Below are 13,473 nucleotides of genomic sequence, written 5' to 3'. Positions count from 1 at the left end.
TGGGCTTGGAAATAGATGGTGAAATATAAATGCCCACATTGATTTTCCTGCGAAAACATCTTGAACATTCCAGCGTGCAGCAGAACGCAAACCCATTTCCTGTTTACCGGACTGTATGGCCTCGCTTCCTCTGACCAGGCGCGTCGCACCCGTGGGGGATGTGGGTGTTTTAACACCCACACTTTTCCCGGTGAGAGGGTTCAACACCCACACTTTTTCTGCAGTTTTTCCGCAGTTTTGCACAAACGCCTTACAGCAGTCGCTCCTCCGTTTCTCTGGCCGCTCTGTGTCTGAGCTCGCTGCGACTGCCTGCTCTCCCCTCCCTCTCAAACATGACACTGGCTTTGAATGTGACCGGCTGATGATTGGCTGTTCTGCCTTAAGTCCCGCCTCTCTTGGTGTGTTAGATTTATCGGTCAGCTCGTGCTGAGGAGGCGGGAACTTATGCTTATCGTTATTTACATCTCCCTTTCCCAGGTACTTTGAATGAGTGTTTATGCTTTCGAGGTTTTTAAATAAGCTTGATATATGTTTGGGAAGATGTTCTGTTTATGTTTTGTTGACATGTCGAGTGTTTTCTGTATTATATTTCGTTTTTTAGACTAATGCTAATTGCTAATTGGGATATTGTTCAGCAGCTAGCTAAATTCGGTTATGTATGTGGCATGTAATGTATAAAGTAACTGTGATGAAGAAGGCAGGAAATTGACGAGGAGGAGGGACACATTGTCATTGTTAAGCAGTGTATTTATGGGTTTATTGCCAGTGCAATTGATTTAGATATTTTGAGCATTGTTTGTTGATTAGCTGAATACTTTTGTGGATACTTACCTGTTGTGTTTGATTGTACCTGTTGAGGTGAAAAAAGTGAGAAATGATGTCATTGTTTGCATACCTGTTGAAGAACTATGAAAGAAAAGTGTATATTATTTTAATGTTTAAAAACAGTAAATTGTTACATTATTTATACCACCAGAGAAAAAGCTTTGTGTGGGCGTTTTTTTCTTCTTTTTGTTGTTTTTTATCTCCCCTTTTCAAGGTGCAAGTAAGCCAAATTTAGCAGTCTCATTCACAGTCCTGTCAGACCCATGTCACTATCAAGCCTACCACCGAGTGTGTTTTTATACTTTTCTAGTATCGCTCATTTAAATGGGAAGCTTTTTATATCTTGTATGTTATACCTTTTGTACCCTTCTGTCATTGTAGTCATCGTTTTTTATTGTTAACAAACAAACTACATCCATCCCCCGCACTTTTGAAAAGCTTGCTACGCCCCTGCCTCTGACGTAACTTCCTGTTTGTTCTAGACTTTCACGGCTTGGTGCAACTCTCACCTGAGGAAGTCTGGAACGCAAATCGACAACATCGAGGAGGATTTCAGAGATGGACTCAAACTAATGCTGCTCCTAGAGGTCATCTCAGGTCTGTGAGCTTCAGCCGTTTCACCTGACACCATGTTATGGAATAGATTGTAATCGGACTCATCTGTGTGGGCTGTTCTGCATTCGTTCATTCATTCACCACACCTACATCCCATAGTGTGACAGACTGTTGCTCATGCGTCGGTTTTATACCTCTGTTCTTAAAAAGATATTTTTTTTCTCCGAAAAGAAAATTCTTTCATCATTCACCTTCACCCACATGTCATGACTCTCTTTCTTCTGCAGAACACAACTAGGGATATTTTGAGGAAGGTTGATAACCAAACAACATGACCCCCATTGACTTAATTTCTCAAAATATCTTCTTTTGTTGTCTAGAGAAAAAAAGAGTCTATGATGTTTATCAGAGAAGAATGTGACCAGGCTCTTTAGAATGCTGATGGAAAATGTGTCATCGGGGAGTTTTGACAACTAATTGTTTGTGTGTGTGTTTGTGTAGGGGAGAGATTACCAAAACCTGAAAGAGGCAAGATGAGAGTGCACAAGATCAACAATGTCAACAAAGCGCTGGACTTCATCGCCAGCAAAGGAGTCAAACTGGTGTCGATTGGTGCAGAAGGTACAAAAGCATTCCTGCGCTGAAATCCTTTCAACGTGTTTGTGTGTATACAATGGTGACCAGAAATCCAAAGGCCATTTATTGACAGACGTTTCACTGCCTTTCCTGCCAAGTGAAAATCCCACAGCGTATATAAAGACACATGCATGTTTGTGTGCGTTCGGGAAATTGTGACCTTTCTGATCCTCCTCCATATTGATGCAGTGGTTGAGAGACTGAGGCTGTTTTTCTTATGTAATTACAAGGCACAAATCTCTAAACTTCTGTAACTAATTTAGCCGGAACCACTTTATATGGACGTTTTGTAGATAATTTGAGATCATTTTGATGAGGCTGATTATAGATTTGCCGGTAACACTTTACTTAAAGCCTTTATGTATAAGCATCATAAAGGGTTATTAAAGTGTATGATGCATTATAATTGTTCATAATGTGTGTTGTAAAACATTAAATGTTATTGTAAAGAATTATAACCAAATTCAAAAGTGTTATAATGTATTTACTGTAGTTACAATTATTCATGAGACATTACAATGCATTATAAGGTGCATTACAAGGCATAATTAATACATTAAAACCACTTTTATAATGCATTATGCATATATGCTTTAAAGGTGGGGTGTCCGATTTCTCTTAGCCATTGTTGATGTTCAAATCACCAAAACAAACACACCCCTACCCCCATCTTTCGCTTTCGTCAGCGCTCTGCTCGGCTAATGTTTGTCCTGTGCACTGTGCACCTTACTGCTGATTGACTACAAGGTTGTTTTGGTACTCGGCCCGACTCGGCTGTCTAAAGCGTAATTTGGAAATCGGTTACCCCGCCTTTAAGTAAAGTTTACCAATTTTTCTTTATAACATCTATCGGCATGGTGAATTGGTTCATCTGTCTTTTATCTGTTTCAGCATCTGTAGCTGGCTTTATGCGGTAAAGACAGTGTCATGCTATGTGTTGGTTCTCGTAAACAGCCAGAACTAGTCATGACAGCATCAAAGTGGCAAACAAATTGTCCTTTTCGGCAGCTGTCTTAAGAGGCTGTTCCTTTTCATTGACGGTTTTGTGTCTTTGTGTGCATTTGTAGAAATTGTGGATGGAAACGCCAAGATGACTCTGGGAATGATTTGGACCATCATCCTCCGCTTTGCCATCCAGGACATCTCAGTGGAGGGTATAATTTTTGGCCTCCAGAAATTTTCTGAAGAATTTTGCACGGCGTAATTAAATGTGCTTTGGAGGACAAAAAATAAATTCCCAGTTATGGTCTGTTTATGAATTTTCTTCACTCCACAGAAACCTCGGCTAAAGAAGGGTTGTTGCTCTGGTGTCAGAGAAAGACTGCTCCTTACAAGAATGTCAACGTTCAGAACTTCCATATCAGGTCTGGACCAGACTCATGTTAACTTCTGACTCTTTATTTGACTGATGTTTATTCATAGATTCTCAGATCCAGGGAGTGTTAAAGCTAGTTTGCATAAATCATTGTTATGGACATTGCTTTATTTGAATAAGCAAATTAACAAGCTACAGAGTGATTTTAAATAAAATCACTCTTGCGTTCAAACTACATTTACTGTTAACTGGACAGTATAAAACAGTTCCTTTAAAATAAAGAAAGTTTGGCAAACTATGGTAGAGTCCAACCATCACATTAGTTCAGAAACACATTACTGTTGCCCTCTGCTGGACAAATGTGAAAAATATGTATCATCTGTTTATTTGACTGTGTGTTTTTCTCTCTGTACAGCTGGAAGGATGGTCTTGCCTTCAATGCTCTGATCCATAGACACAGACCAGAGCTCATTGATTATGACAAACTGAGAAAGGTGAGTATATGATGAAAAAAACAGACTAAATGGATGTTTACAAAATCAAAAATACAAAAGGGCATGGATTTGTATAGCGAAATTGAATCTAAATAATTTACTTTAAGCTTAAAATAGGTATATTATGGAGCCCGTCTAGTCACCCATCGGAAAAAAAAAAACAAGACCCACAAATCTGTGGCCACAGTTTTGTAATTGTTCCCTCAGTTTAAAAAACAGTACTCACAGATTCTAAAACTGTTCCCACAGTTTACAAAACCGTACTCTCGGATTAATAAACTGTACCCACGAGTTTCCAATCCGTGCTCACGGCCCTCGGTTTTTGAAATTTGTTCCCACGAATGCATGATCTGTGCCCATGCTTTTGCAAGCCGTTCGCACAGTTTTAATAAATATCAATAATCTAAAAGGTGTGCATTATAGTTGACAAACACATGAACACTGTACAGTTAGTTTTGTGGGTTTAAATGCCATTGAAGTTGGAAACATGTATTTTAATGTGTATGTAACTTCAGAGATGGTTCCTAAATTCAAGAATATTGAACGTTTCATGTCAAACCAACTTTATGCCAGTTAAATGGCAATGCTTTATCCGCATTGTAAACGCGTGCGTGTGTAAACACATTTAGACAATTTATAATATAATCTAAAATAAAACCGTATACAATATTCTTTAATGTTCCTGCAGGAGCTTGTTCTGTTCTTATGACAGAGGCTTCAATTCAACAAGTACAGTTTGCAAAACTGTGCGAACGGATTGCGAAAGCGTGGGAACAAATTTCAAAAACTGAAGGGACGGTTTACAAAACCGAGAGCACGGATTGGAAACTTGTGGGTACAGTTTATTAATCCGAGAGCACAGTTTTGTAAACTGTGAGAACAGTTTTAGAATCTGTGAGTACGTTTTTTTAAACTGAGGGAACGAATTACAAAACTGTGGCCACGGATTTGTGGGTCTTGTTTTTTTTCTCCGATGGGTGACCAGACGGGCTCCATAGTATATAGAAATATGAATGGGAAAAATACTTCTAGAAGTCTTCTATGGAAATCTCCTGATGTTTCTTTAAAGATGCAGACAACGATACTGAGGAGGACTCTGTGTCTTTTAATACAGATATGTATAATTGATTTTCTGTATGTTAACAGGATGACCCAGTGACCAATCTGAACAATGCTTTTGAAGTCGCAGAGCGATACCTCGATATCCCAAAAATGTTGGATGCCGAGGGTAAAACCTGTTCTGTTCTTTAGTGTGCGTGTGTCTGCAAGTATGTTTTTATATTATGTTCTGAGTGTGAGAGAGTGAATGAGTTGGTGTGTAATAGTGTGTTTGTGCTTGTCAGTACATGCCCTGTATTTCCAGGAGTTGTTCCTGGTCTCAGACACACAGATATTGCAAACACCCACACCTAATGGGTTCCACAAACAGTGTGTCACCATGGTAACCCCCCCCCCCCCCGAGCATTGTTGTTTCTCCCTCGAAAATGATGTCTCCAGGATTCACCTGTTGCACCAAAGCTTTTTTGGTGCTGTATGTATACGTGCATGTGTTTTATTCAAAAATGAAAATTCTGTCAAAATTTACTCACCTTCGAGTTGTTCCAAATCTGTATAAATTTCTTTGTTCTGGTGAACACAAAGAAAGATATTTGGAAGAATGATGACAGAATTTTCATTTTTTTGTGAAGTATCGCTTCAACCCCAGTACTTTAAAGATGGTGTGCTCAACAAGGTGATGAAATTTAACTATATTTTAATTCAGTTCGCAACTATGAAGTAAGTGGCATGAATGTTATTCATGAGTGTTGACTTTAGAGATGACACACATAATTTCTGGACCACCATTAGTGGCACTGAACAAAAATAATATATAATAATATTATATAATAAAATGTTAATTTTAAGGTAATTTAATGCATAAATGCTGAAGCAATTGATTTGTTTCGTTTATATTTATAAAGCACTATTAAAAAAACAGGACGTTGCACCAAAGTGCTGTACAGACAATAAGTTATTCAGATATTAAGACGATAAAACAACAATCAATACAATGACACAACTCAACACCCTTCGGTCTCGTAGGCTATACAGAGAAGATAAGCCTTCAGCCACCTTTTAAAACAGTTTAGCGTTGGGGCAAGTGTAATATGGGTAGGAAGACTATTCCATCTCTTTGATGCTGCTACTACTAAAGACCGATCACCCTTACGCTTACATCTTGTCAGTGTACATCTTGGATGTAAATTATATTAAAGTCAAATGCAATTTTCTATATGCGTTTTTTTTTTTGTATAACCTGAAAAAAGTTACATAAGTTTGTGAATTGAAATGAAGCCACTGTCGTCCTTTCCATGTCATGTATGTGTGTTTTTGAGTGTGTAATTGCTATTGTCTGCACGTGTCTGTTGTGTACGTGCAGTTATGTCCAACAGTATGTGCGGGTGTGTATAACTCTTATTTCCCTGCAGACATAGTGAACACTGCACGTCCAGATGAGAAAGCCATAATGACCTATGTGTCCAGTTTCTACCATGCATTTTCTGGAGCCCAGAAGGTACCCTGCCCCCTCCCGTGACCCCTAACCCTTGACCTCTGTGACCCCAGCTCCTCTTCAGCATGGCTTTTTCCACCAGTACTGGAATAACCCAAGGGGGGCGCTGGTTGAAGACACACGTCCATGCATGCGGCGTTTAGCCGCAATGCGTGCGTGTCTCGACTCACCTTCCTCTGGCATACTACAGACTCTTTCTCTCAACAGCGGATTTGCTCTCTGTCTCTCTACATGGGTTGCCATGGTTATAACGCCGGACTCCAAACCCCGTATTCCTTTCAGTGGGGGAGCCCATAAATTGTCTCTGCATAATCGACTGACCCCCAGTCACCCACTTGCTCACTCAATGGGAACTCACAAGCTTTGGGTCGCTTCGCTTCACCGCTGTCTCTCTCTTTCTGCTGGCTTTGCTATAGATATCGTGGGCACTCTGCGACCGGATGAGAAGGCTATTATGACCTACGTCTCCTGTTTCTATCACGCCTTCTCGGGTGCTCAGAAGGTGAGAAACCTTTGACCCCTGATGTTTGCCCCTCTTTAAGGTGCTTTCAGACCTGGTTTGTTCAAGGCCATTTTGAGGGATTTTAGATGCATTGAAAATCAGCTAAATCTCTTATCTGCATTGCTTTTCATATCTGGCTTAAAGTGGCATGTGACTGTGTGTCTAGAGGCGTGTTCGAAACCTGTTGGTCGTGAAATAGAACCACATCATGATGAACAACTTCCCCATTGTTCTCATGATCCACTTTGATTCAAAGGCACAGTATGTTATAGATTAAGTCTTAAACATCTGGTCATTTATTACTACTTACAACATAATATAAAGGTTATGATACACATATATAATCTAGTGTGAAGACATCAGGACTTAATGAAAACAAACCAGGTGTGAAAGCAGATTAAGAGTAGAGGCCACTGGCTGGTCATTACAGCTTTGGGCTTCACTATTCCTAAACCCACTGCCTGCACATCTTCTTTACATACACAGTTTTTCTTTCTGGTTAACATGCTTATTTGGGTTTACCAGTCTATCACAACCTTCTTTAAATGCTGTTGAGATTAAAAGTTTAGCTTTTCGTATTTGCACTCATTGATGCACATGTTTGTGAGGTCACAAAACTGAAGGCAAACTGTGACCAACATTGAGTGTAAATAGGAAAATCATAATGCCGTTTACAAAAACGAATTCTATTAAAAAATACTGGGCTTACTGTTGGGTCTGTCTTTACACGGATATACTGAACCACTGTAATATATGTTATTCAAGTCCAGAGAAACATTTTGCGTAGTTTAACATTTTGTTTACATGGACTCAATTGCAGCTAAATTCATTAAAGCAAACAAATGGCAAAAGGAAATTTCAGCCATTTTATTCTTACTATTTGTTTTAATGTGCTTTAGCATTTTACGTGAGCAATATGAACACTTTCTGTTTCAGCGTTAGTTAATGCTGTAAAGAACCCTGGTGAGATCCTCCAGCACTGGTATAAAAATTGAGAATGCAGATTTGATTTGGAAAATGGCATGTGTATTTTGCAGTTAGATTACACGTTTTCAAAACTAACCAAGTTTGGTGTTTGCATGGAACGTCAATTAGCAAAAGAATTAGCAATGTGTAATGTTTATGTTAAGATGGTTCTTCGTTTTATTTGGCTATTTTTAATGCATGTGAATGTTTTGTAGCACAATATTAACTGACAACACTTTTGTTTCGGGGTGTGATCAATAAGCCATTTTCGTGTGTTTGAATGTAAATATAAAGCACATTTAGCTAAACCAAAATCATAATAATCCTTAGTTTATTCAAGAGGCAACTAAAAACGGATTACTTATTGAAGTATACTGTATCATGCGACATGCAGTATACACTATATACTTTTGTAGTACACTGTATGCGGTTTGATGTATTCTTTAGACCCGGGATGTATGGAAAGCATTTCAGCGATTTCAATTTTAATACGGTTTAATAAGTGATGTTCTGTGATAGGCTGAGACAGCAGCCAATCGTATCTGCAAGGTATTGGCGGTCAATCAAGAGAACGAGCACCTGATGGAAGACTATGAAAAGCTGGCTAGTGATGTAAGTTCACAAAGTTGTTTGTGCTGTTTAAGATCCTGTAGTTGGTTTGTGTTTCAGTTTCTCATTCTACCCATCGTTCATTTTCTTTAGTTGTTGGAGTGGATACGCAGGACAATTCCATGGTTGGAAAACCGTGCTCCAGAAAAGACCATGACCGAAATGCAGCAGAAACTGGAAGATTTCCGTGACTATCGGCGCGTTCACAAACCACCCAAAGTTCAGGAGAAGTGTCAGCTAGAGATCAACTTCAACACATTGCAGACCAAACTTCGTCTGAGCAACCGACCTGCCTTTATGCCATCTGAAGGACGCATGGTGTCGGTAAGAAATGGTTGACAACCCACCCTGTAATGTTTACTCTTAACCCACTTATCTGACATTAACTGTTAAAGTAAAACATTTGGCTGATAAGATTTAGTTTTTTTTCTAGGACATTAATGGGGCATGGCATAAACTGGAAGGCGCAGAGAAAGGCTATGAAGAGTGGCTACTGAATGAAATCCGTCGTTTGGAGAGGCTTGACCATCTCGCAGAAAAATTCCGCCAGAAAGCAGCCATCCACGAGAGCTGGACAGATGGTATGCTTGCAGAAACCATACCTTCATACGCAAAGATCACTAACTTATGTTTGACCTCATGCTCAAATTCACCTTCAGCAAGACACATTTTCTATTTCCCTTTAGGGTTGTTTAATTCCTACAATTGTCAATCAAGAAGTGTTCATCGTTCAGACATACGATTACTTGAATATCTGTGATTGTTTGTAGGTAAAGAGGTCATGCTAACACAGAACGATTATGAGACTGCGACTCTATCTGAGATCAAAGCTCTTCTGAAGAAGCATGAGGCGTTTGAGAGCGACCTCGCCGCTCACCAGGACCGAGTGGAGCAGATTGCCGCCATCGCACAGGAGCTCAAGTGAGAACATGGCAAAAACAAAGCCAGCAAAATGAGAATTTATGAACGAAATGAACAGAATTTAAGTGCTGAAAGTTAAGAAAAGCCTGAAAATCAAAAAATGTATGTTTCGCGATATTGAAAAAGAATAACAGGTTTATGCTTATGTTCTAGTGAGCTGGACTATTATGACTCTCCAAGTGTTAATGCGCGCTGTCAGAACATCTGTGAGCAGTGGGATGCTCTGGGTTCTCTCACACAGAGCCGTAGAGAGTCTCTTGAGGTATGTTCGCTTTTTAGAAGAGACTCTTTCTGACACATTTATACGTGTGCTCTTCATCACTCTGTGTGTGTATATGTTGTGTGCAGAGGACGGAGAAACAGCTGGAGTCCATTGATGAACTCTATCTGGAGTACGCCAAGAGAGCAGCGCCATTCAACAACTGGATGGAAGGAGCCATGGAGGATCTTCAAGACATGTTCATTGTACACAACATAGAGGAGATCCAGGTACAACACTAACAGTGTTTGGAATGAAAGGGAACATTTAACGTTAAAAGTTATCACTTTTTACCGAAGTAATTTAGGTTGTGAATGTCTTTTTTGTTTACTTTAAACGAAGTCCGTTTACTGATGTCGTGCCATTCGGCGGCCATGTTTGCAACGCCTCTGGGCAGCTATTTATGTCATAGCAAGTTCACTGGCAAAAACCACAATTAAACGGCATATTTCCGATCAATAATTAAACATGGCATGAACTGTCTCATAACTTTGGTTTGCTAAGCTTAAATTGTGCAAAAAAAACACCTTTTTCGATGTCGCCTCATCTACTGCGCACAGGCTGGCAAGCACCTCACGAGAGCCCCACCCCAAAGAATCGTCAGTCTTTATTGATTGACGATTGGCTCGTTTTTCTGGAAGGCGGAACTTCCTTTGCTGAAGCGGCCATATTGAGTGTTGCATTCCTCGCCATTCATTTTAACGGCAGTGGCGCATCTTGTTAATATTATTATCTTTGCTTTAAAGGCCTTTGTAAATCATCGCTGGGATCTGTGGTTACTCTCTTTTAAGAATGGGATGAATGGAATAACAGAATGCATTTTTGCTCTTTTCTTTCTGTAGGGACTGATAACAGCTCACGAACAGTTCAAGTCCACTCTTCCAGAGGCGAATAAAGAGCGTGAAGCTATCCAGGCCATCCATGCTGAAGTTCAGAAAATCGCTCAGTACAATGGCATCAAACTGGCTGGAAACAATCCCTACACCACTATCACCCCTCAGAGCATTGACAGCAAGTGGGACAAGGTAAGATTGCGAATAGCTGCCTGCACTTCTGCCCTTCCAGCACAGTTGAGTTTGCAGATATTGATGTAGTGCTGGTCTCCCTTTTATCCACACATAGGTGCAGAAACTGGTACCACAGCGTGATCAGGCTCTTCAGGAAGAACTCTCTCGCCAGCAGTCTAATGACCATCTCAGACGCCAGTTCGCCAACCAGGCCAACATGATCGGACCATGGGTACAAAACAAGATGGAGGTATAGTTACTCTTCAAGTCTCTCTGATTTTTTTTGTTTTTGGAAAGAATAAATGCTCGATAATTCATATTGTGTCTTGGTGTTTGTGTAGGAGATCGGCCGGATATCAATCGAAATGAACGGAACGTTGGAGGATCAGCTAACCCATCTGCGTCAGTATGAGCAAAGTATCATTGAATACAAACCCAACATTGATCAACTGGAGGGAGACCATCAGCTCATTCAGGAAGCCCTTATATTTGACAACAAATACACCACTTATACAATGGAGGTATGTATCTCCAAGAAACGCCAACATTTTCACAGAGAAAATTACTGTTGTAAGACCAACTTCATCTACTTTACTTTGTTTCTCTAGCACCTGCGTGTTGGCTGGGAGCAACTCCTCACTACGATCGCTCGCACCATCAACGAGATCGAGAACCAGATTCTCACTCGTGACGCTAAAGGCATCAGTCAGGAGCAGCTTCACGAGTACCGCACATCCTTCAATCACTTCGACAAGGTCAGGGACTCAAAACCATTTATTTTCTAAGACAGTTAAAGTCATTTACCGTCAGTGTATTAAAAGAATATTTGAGTAAAAATATACAATTTCTGGAGTTTCACTGTGATATTTAAATTTTTGTTTAGTTGGGAGTTCTTTTGTGAAACCCGAGAAGTTTTGCTTAACTTTTCCTTTAATACCATTAGAACAGAGTAATTTTAGACTGTCGAGACAGACAAAAGGATGTTCATATAAAGATGAACGCAGTAAATGTAGCGCATACTGCTCATGTCAAGGTTGTGTTTAATTTCAGCATGATTGATGCATGATAAAAATAGATCTGTTTAAAGTTTTGGTTGGACTTGTTTTAATACCTTCTCCCTTGCTTCATTTTCTCTATTTGTTCTGACACTAATGGGAAGGAAAACATCTCTTGAAATATACATAGCGTCAAACACCTCTGACCTGAAATGTATCACCTGTATAGTCTGGTGGAAGTGAGTTAATGCTTTCCTGTGGCTCAGTGGTTAGAGCATGGCTTTAACAACGCCAAGGTCATGGGTTCGATCCCAGGGGATTGGACATAGTCCGAAACAGATGTATAGTACAATGCAATGCAAGTTGTTTTTAAGCGTCTGCCAAATGCATAAAAAAGTGAGGCGTTAGACATAGGTTTAGTTAAGAGAAGGAACAGCAAATGTAGTGCTCTCAGAATATTAAAGTAGACATTTCTGTTCAGTTATGTTAGATCTTTGTTTGCCATCAGTCCACGTCATTGTCTGACATCGTCAATGTTTTGTCTCCATCTCTTTATGTTATGCATCCACCTCCATCCCAAACATGCCGTCATGTCAATGTGTTTCGCTACCACCGATCTTCATCTGCATGCTCTGATTCTTCCGTCCACTGCCGTTCATTGCGTGCTATACAGGACCACAGTGGCGTCTTAGCAGCTGAGGAGTTCAAGGCTTGTTTGATCAGTCTTGGTTACGACGTAGAAAACAACAAGCAGGTATGAACACACGAAGAGGAGAAGCTTTAGGGTGCATGTTGTGTGTGTTTGTGTCGCTAATTAGTTCTATCATTCACGAACTCGCTCGCTCACTCACCTGTGCTATTGCTTGGCAAAGGGTGCCCTCTGCAGGTCAGCTGAGGTTATTGCTTGGTTTTAACTATTTTCAATGCTTCCCTTTTCTTTTTTCACTTTCCCTGACATAACTTCACACAATTTTGACTTTTCAAACTTCCTCTGATTCTTTATCCTCAATTTCTCTGCTGTCCACCTGTTCTTTTCCTATCTGCTTATCCTACACCTTGCGTTCCATAGAAGCGCACAGGGATAATGGACAGCGACGATTTCCGCGCTCTGCTTATTTCCACTGGGAACAGCCTGGTACTGCTACCTCTTTTATTTATTGCTATGCAATTTACCCAAAATCCCCACTTTTGCTTTTGTTTATTATGTTTTCTCAAAATGTTTGTTGCCCAGGCTTTTTTCTCTTAGTTTGATTTGAAAATGTTTATTGATCTTTATAAGTGTAAATCAGATGGATATGTGTCTGTTCAGTAGTTTTTATTGTTGTGTCATTGTAGGAGTGTAAAGAAATATTGTGGCATGACATATCGTGATGCCAGATATTAGGATATGTATCATAGAGGTATAGCAATTGTTTTATATAATGTTTAATCCTATTGGTTAAAGTGCCAGTGAAAAAAAAATTACAATGCCTATTTTTTCATGAAATATTGCAGCGTTTATTGTAAATAGTTTATCAATGTTATCAAATATTTACATAAAATACAATGTCTACTGTGAGCAAAGCCCACAAATAATATCCCAAAAGTTTGTACCCGTGGTCTCTGTGGTTTATCTGGGTTAACCTCTTACCTTTGGTGTTCAGGGTGATGCTGAATTTGCTCGTATTATGGGCATCGTTGACCCCAACAACAGCGGTGCAGTGACCTTCCAAGCGTTTATTGACTTCATGTCGAGGGAAACGACTGATACAGACACCGCAGACCAGGTCATCGCCTCATTTAAGATCCTAGCTGGAGACAAGGTAAGAATATTTATATCAGTATACAAGTATGTGTCC

The 13,473-nt window shown here is 39.9% G+C and overlaps 1 protein-coding gene across 4 annotated transcripts in view; it reads left to right on the top strand.

The window, feature by feature from the left end:
* Positions 1 to 13,473, top strand: part of actn4 (actinin, alpha 4) — a 46,195-nt gene that overhangs the window by 29,971 nt on the left and 2,751 nt on the right. Inside the window, exons 2-20 of one of the 4 annotated variants that reach the window (XM_057326539.1) lie at positions 1,308 to 1,422; positions 1,882 to 2,001; positions 3,084 to 3,170; positions 3,293 to 3,380; positions 3,747 to 3,825; positions 4,972 to 5,053; positions 6,793 to 6,878; positions 8,364 to 8,456; positions 8,547 to 8,777; positions 8,887 to 9,034; positions 9,224 to 9,374; positions 9,528 to 9,636; positions 9,723 to 9,863; positions 10,476 to 10,658; positions 10,756 to 10,890; positions 10,982 to 11,161; positions 11,249 to 11,395; positions 12,705 to 12,770; positions 13,279 to 13,437. In XM_057326539.1, the coding sequence (XP_057182522.1) occupies positions 1,308 to 1,422; positions 1,882 to 2,001; positions 3,084 to 3,170; positions 3,293 to 3,380; positions 3,747 to 3,825; positions 4,972 to 5,053; positions 6,793 to 6,878; positions 8,364 to 8,456; positions 8,547 to 8,777; positions 8,887 to 9,034; positions 9,224 to 9,374; positions 9,528 to 9,636; positions 9,723 to 9,863; positions 10,476 to 10,658; positions 10,756 to 10,890; positions 10,982 to 11,161; positions 11,249 to 11,395; positions 12,705 to 12,770; positions 13,279 to 13,437 (2,400 nt within the window). Of the gene's footprint in view, positions 1 to 1,307; positions 1,423 to 1,881; positions 2,002 to 3,083; positions 3,171 to 3,292; positions 3,381 to 3,746; positions 3,826 to 4,971; positions 5,054 to 6,293; positions 6,380 to 6,792; positions 6,879 to 8,363; positions 8,457 to 8,546; positions 8,778 to 8,886; positions 9,035 to 9,223; positions 9,375 to 9,527; positions 9,637 to 9,722; positions 9,864 to 10,475; positions 10,659 to 10,755; positions 10,891 to 10,981; positions 11,162 to 11,248; positions 11,396 to 12,308; positions 12,390 to 12,704; positions 12,771 to 13,278; positions 13,438 to 13,473 lie in introns of all 4 variants that reach the window. The other 3 variants (XM_057326537.1, XM_057326538.1, XM_057326535.1) reach the window with 3 other exon arrangements.

This window comes from Triplophysa rosa, unplaced genomic scaffold (assembly GCF_024868665.1).
Source record: "Triplophysa rosa unplaced genomic scaffold, Trosa_1v2 scaffold101_ERROPOS1711261, whole genome shotgun sequence".
NCBI classification, from domain to species: Eukaryota; Metazoa; Chordata; class Actinopteri; order Cypriniformes; family Nemacheilidae; genus Triplophysa; species Triplophysa rosa.
This window is presented reverse-complemented; position numbering and strand designations above follow the sequence as displayed.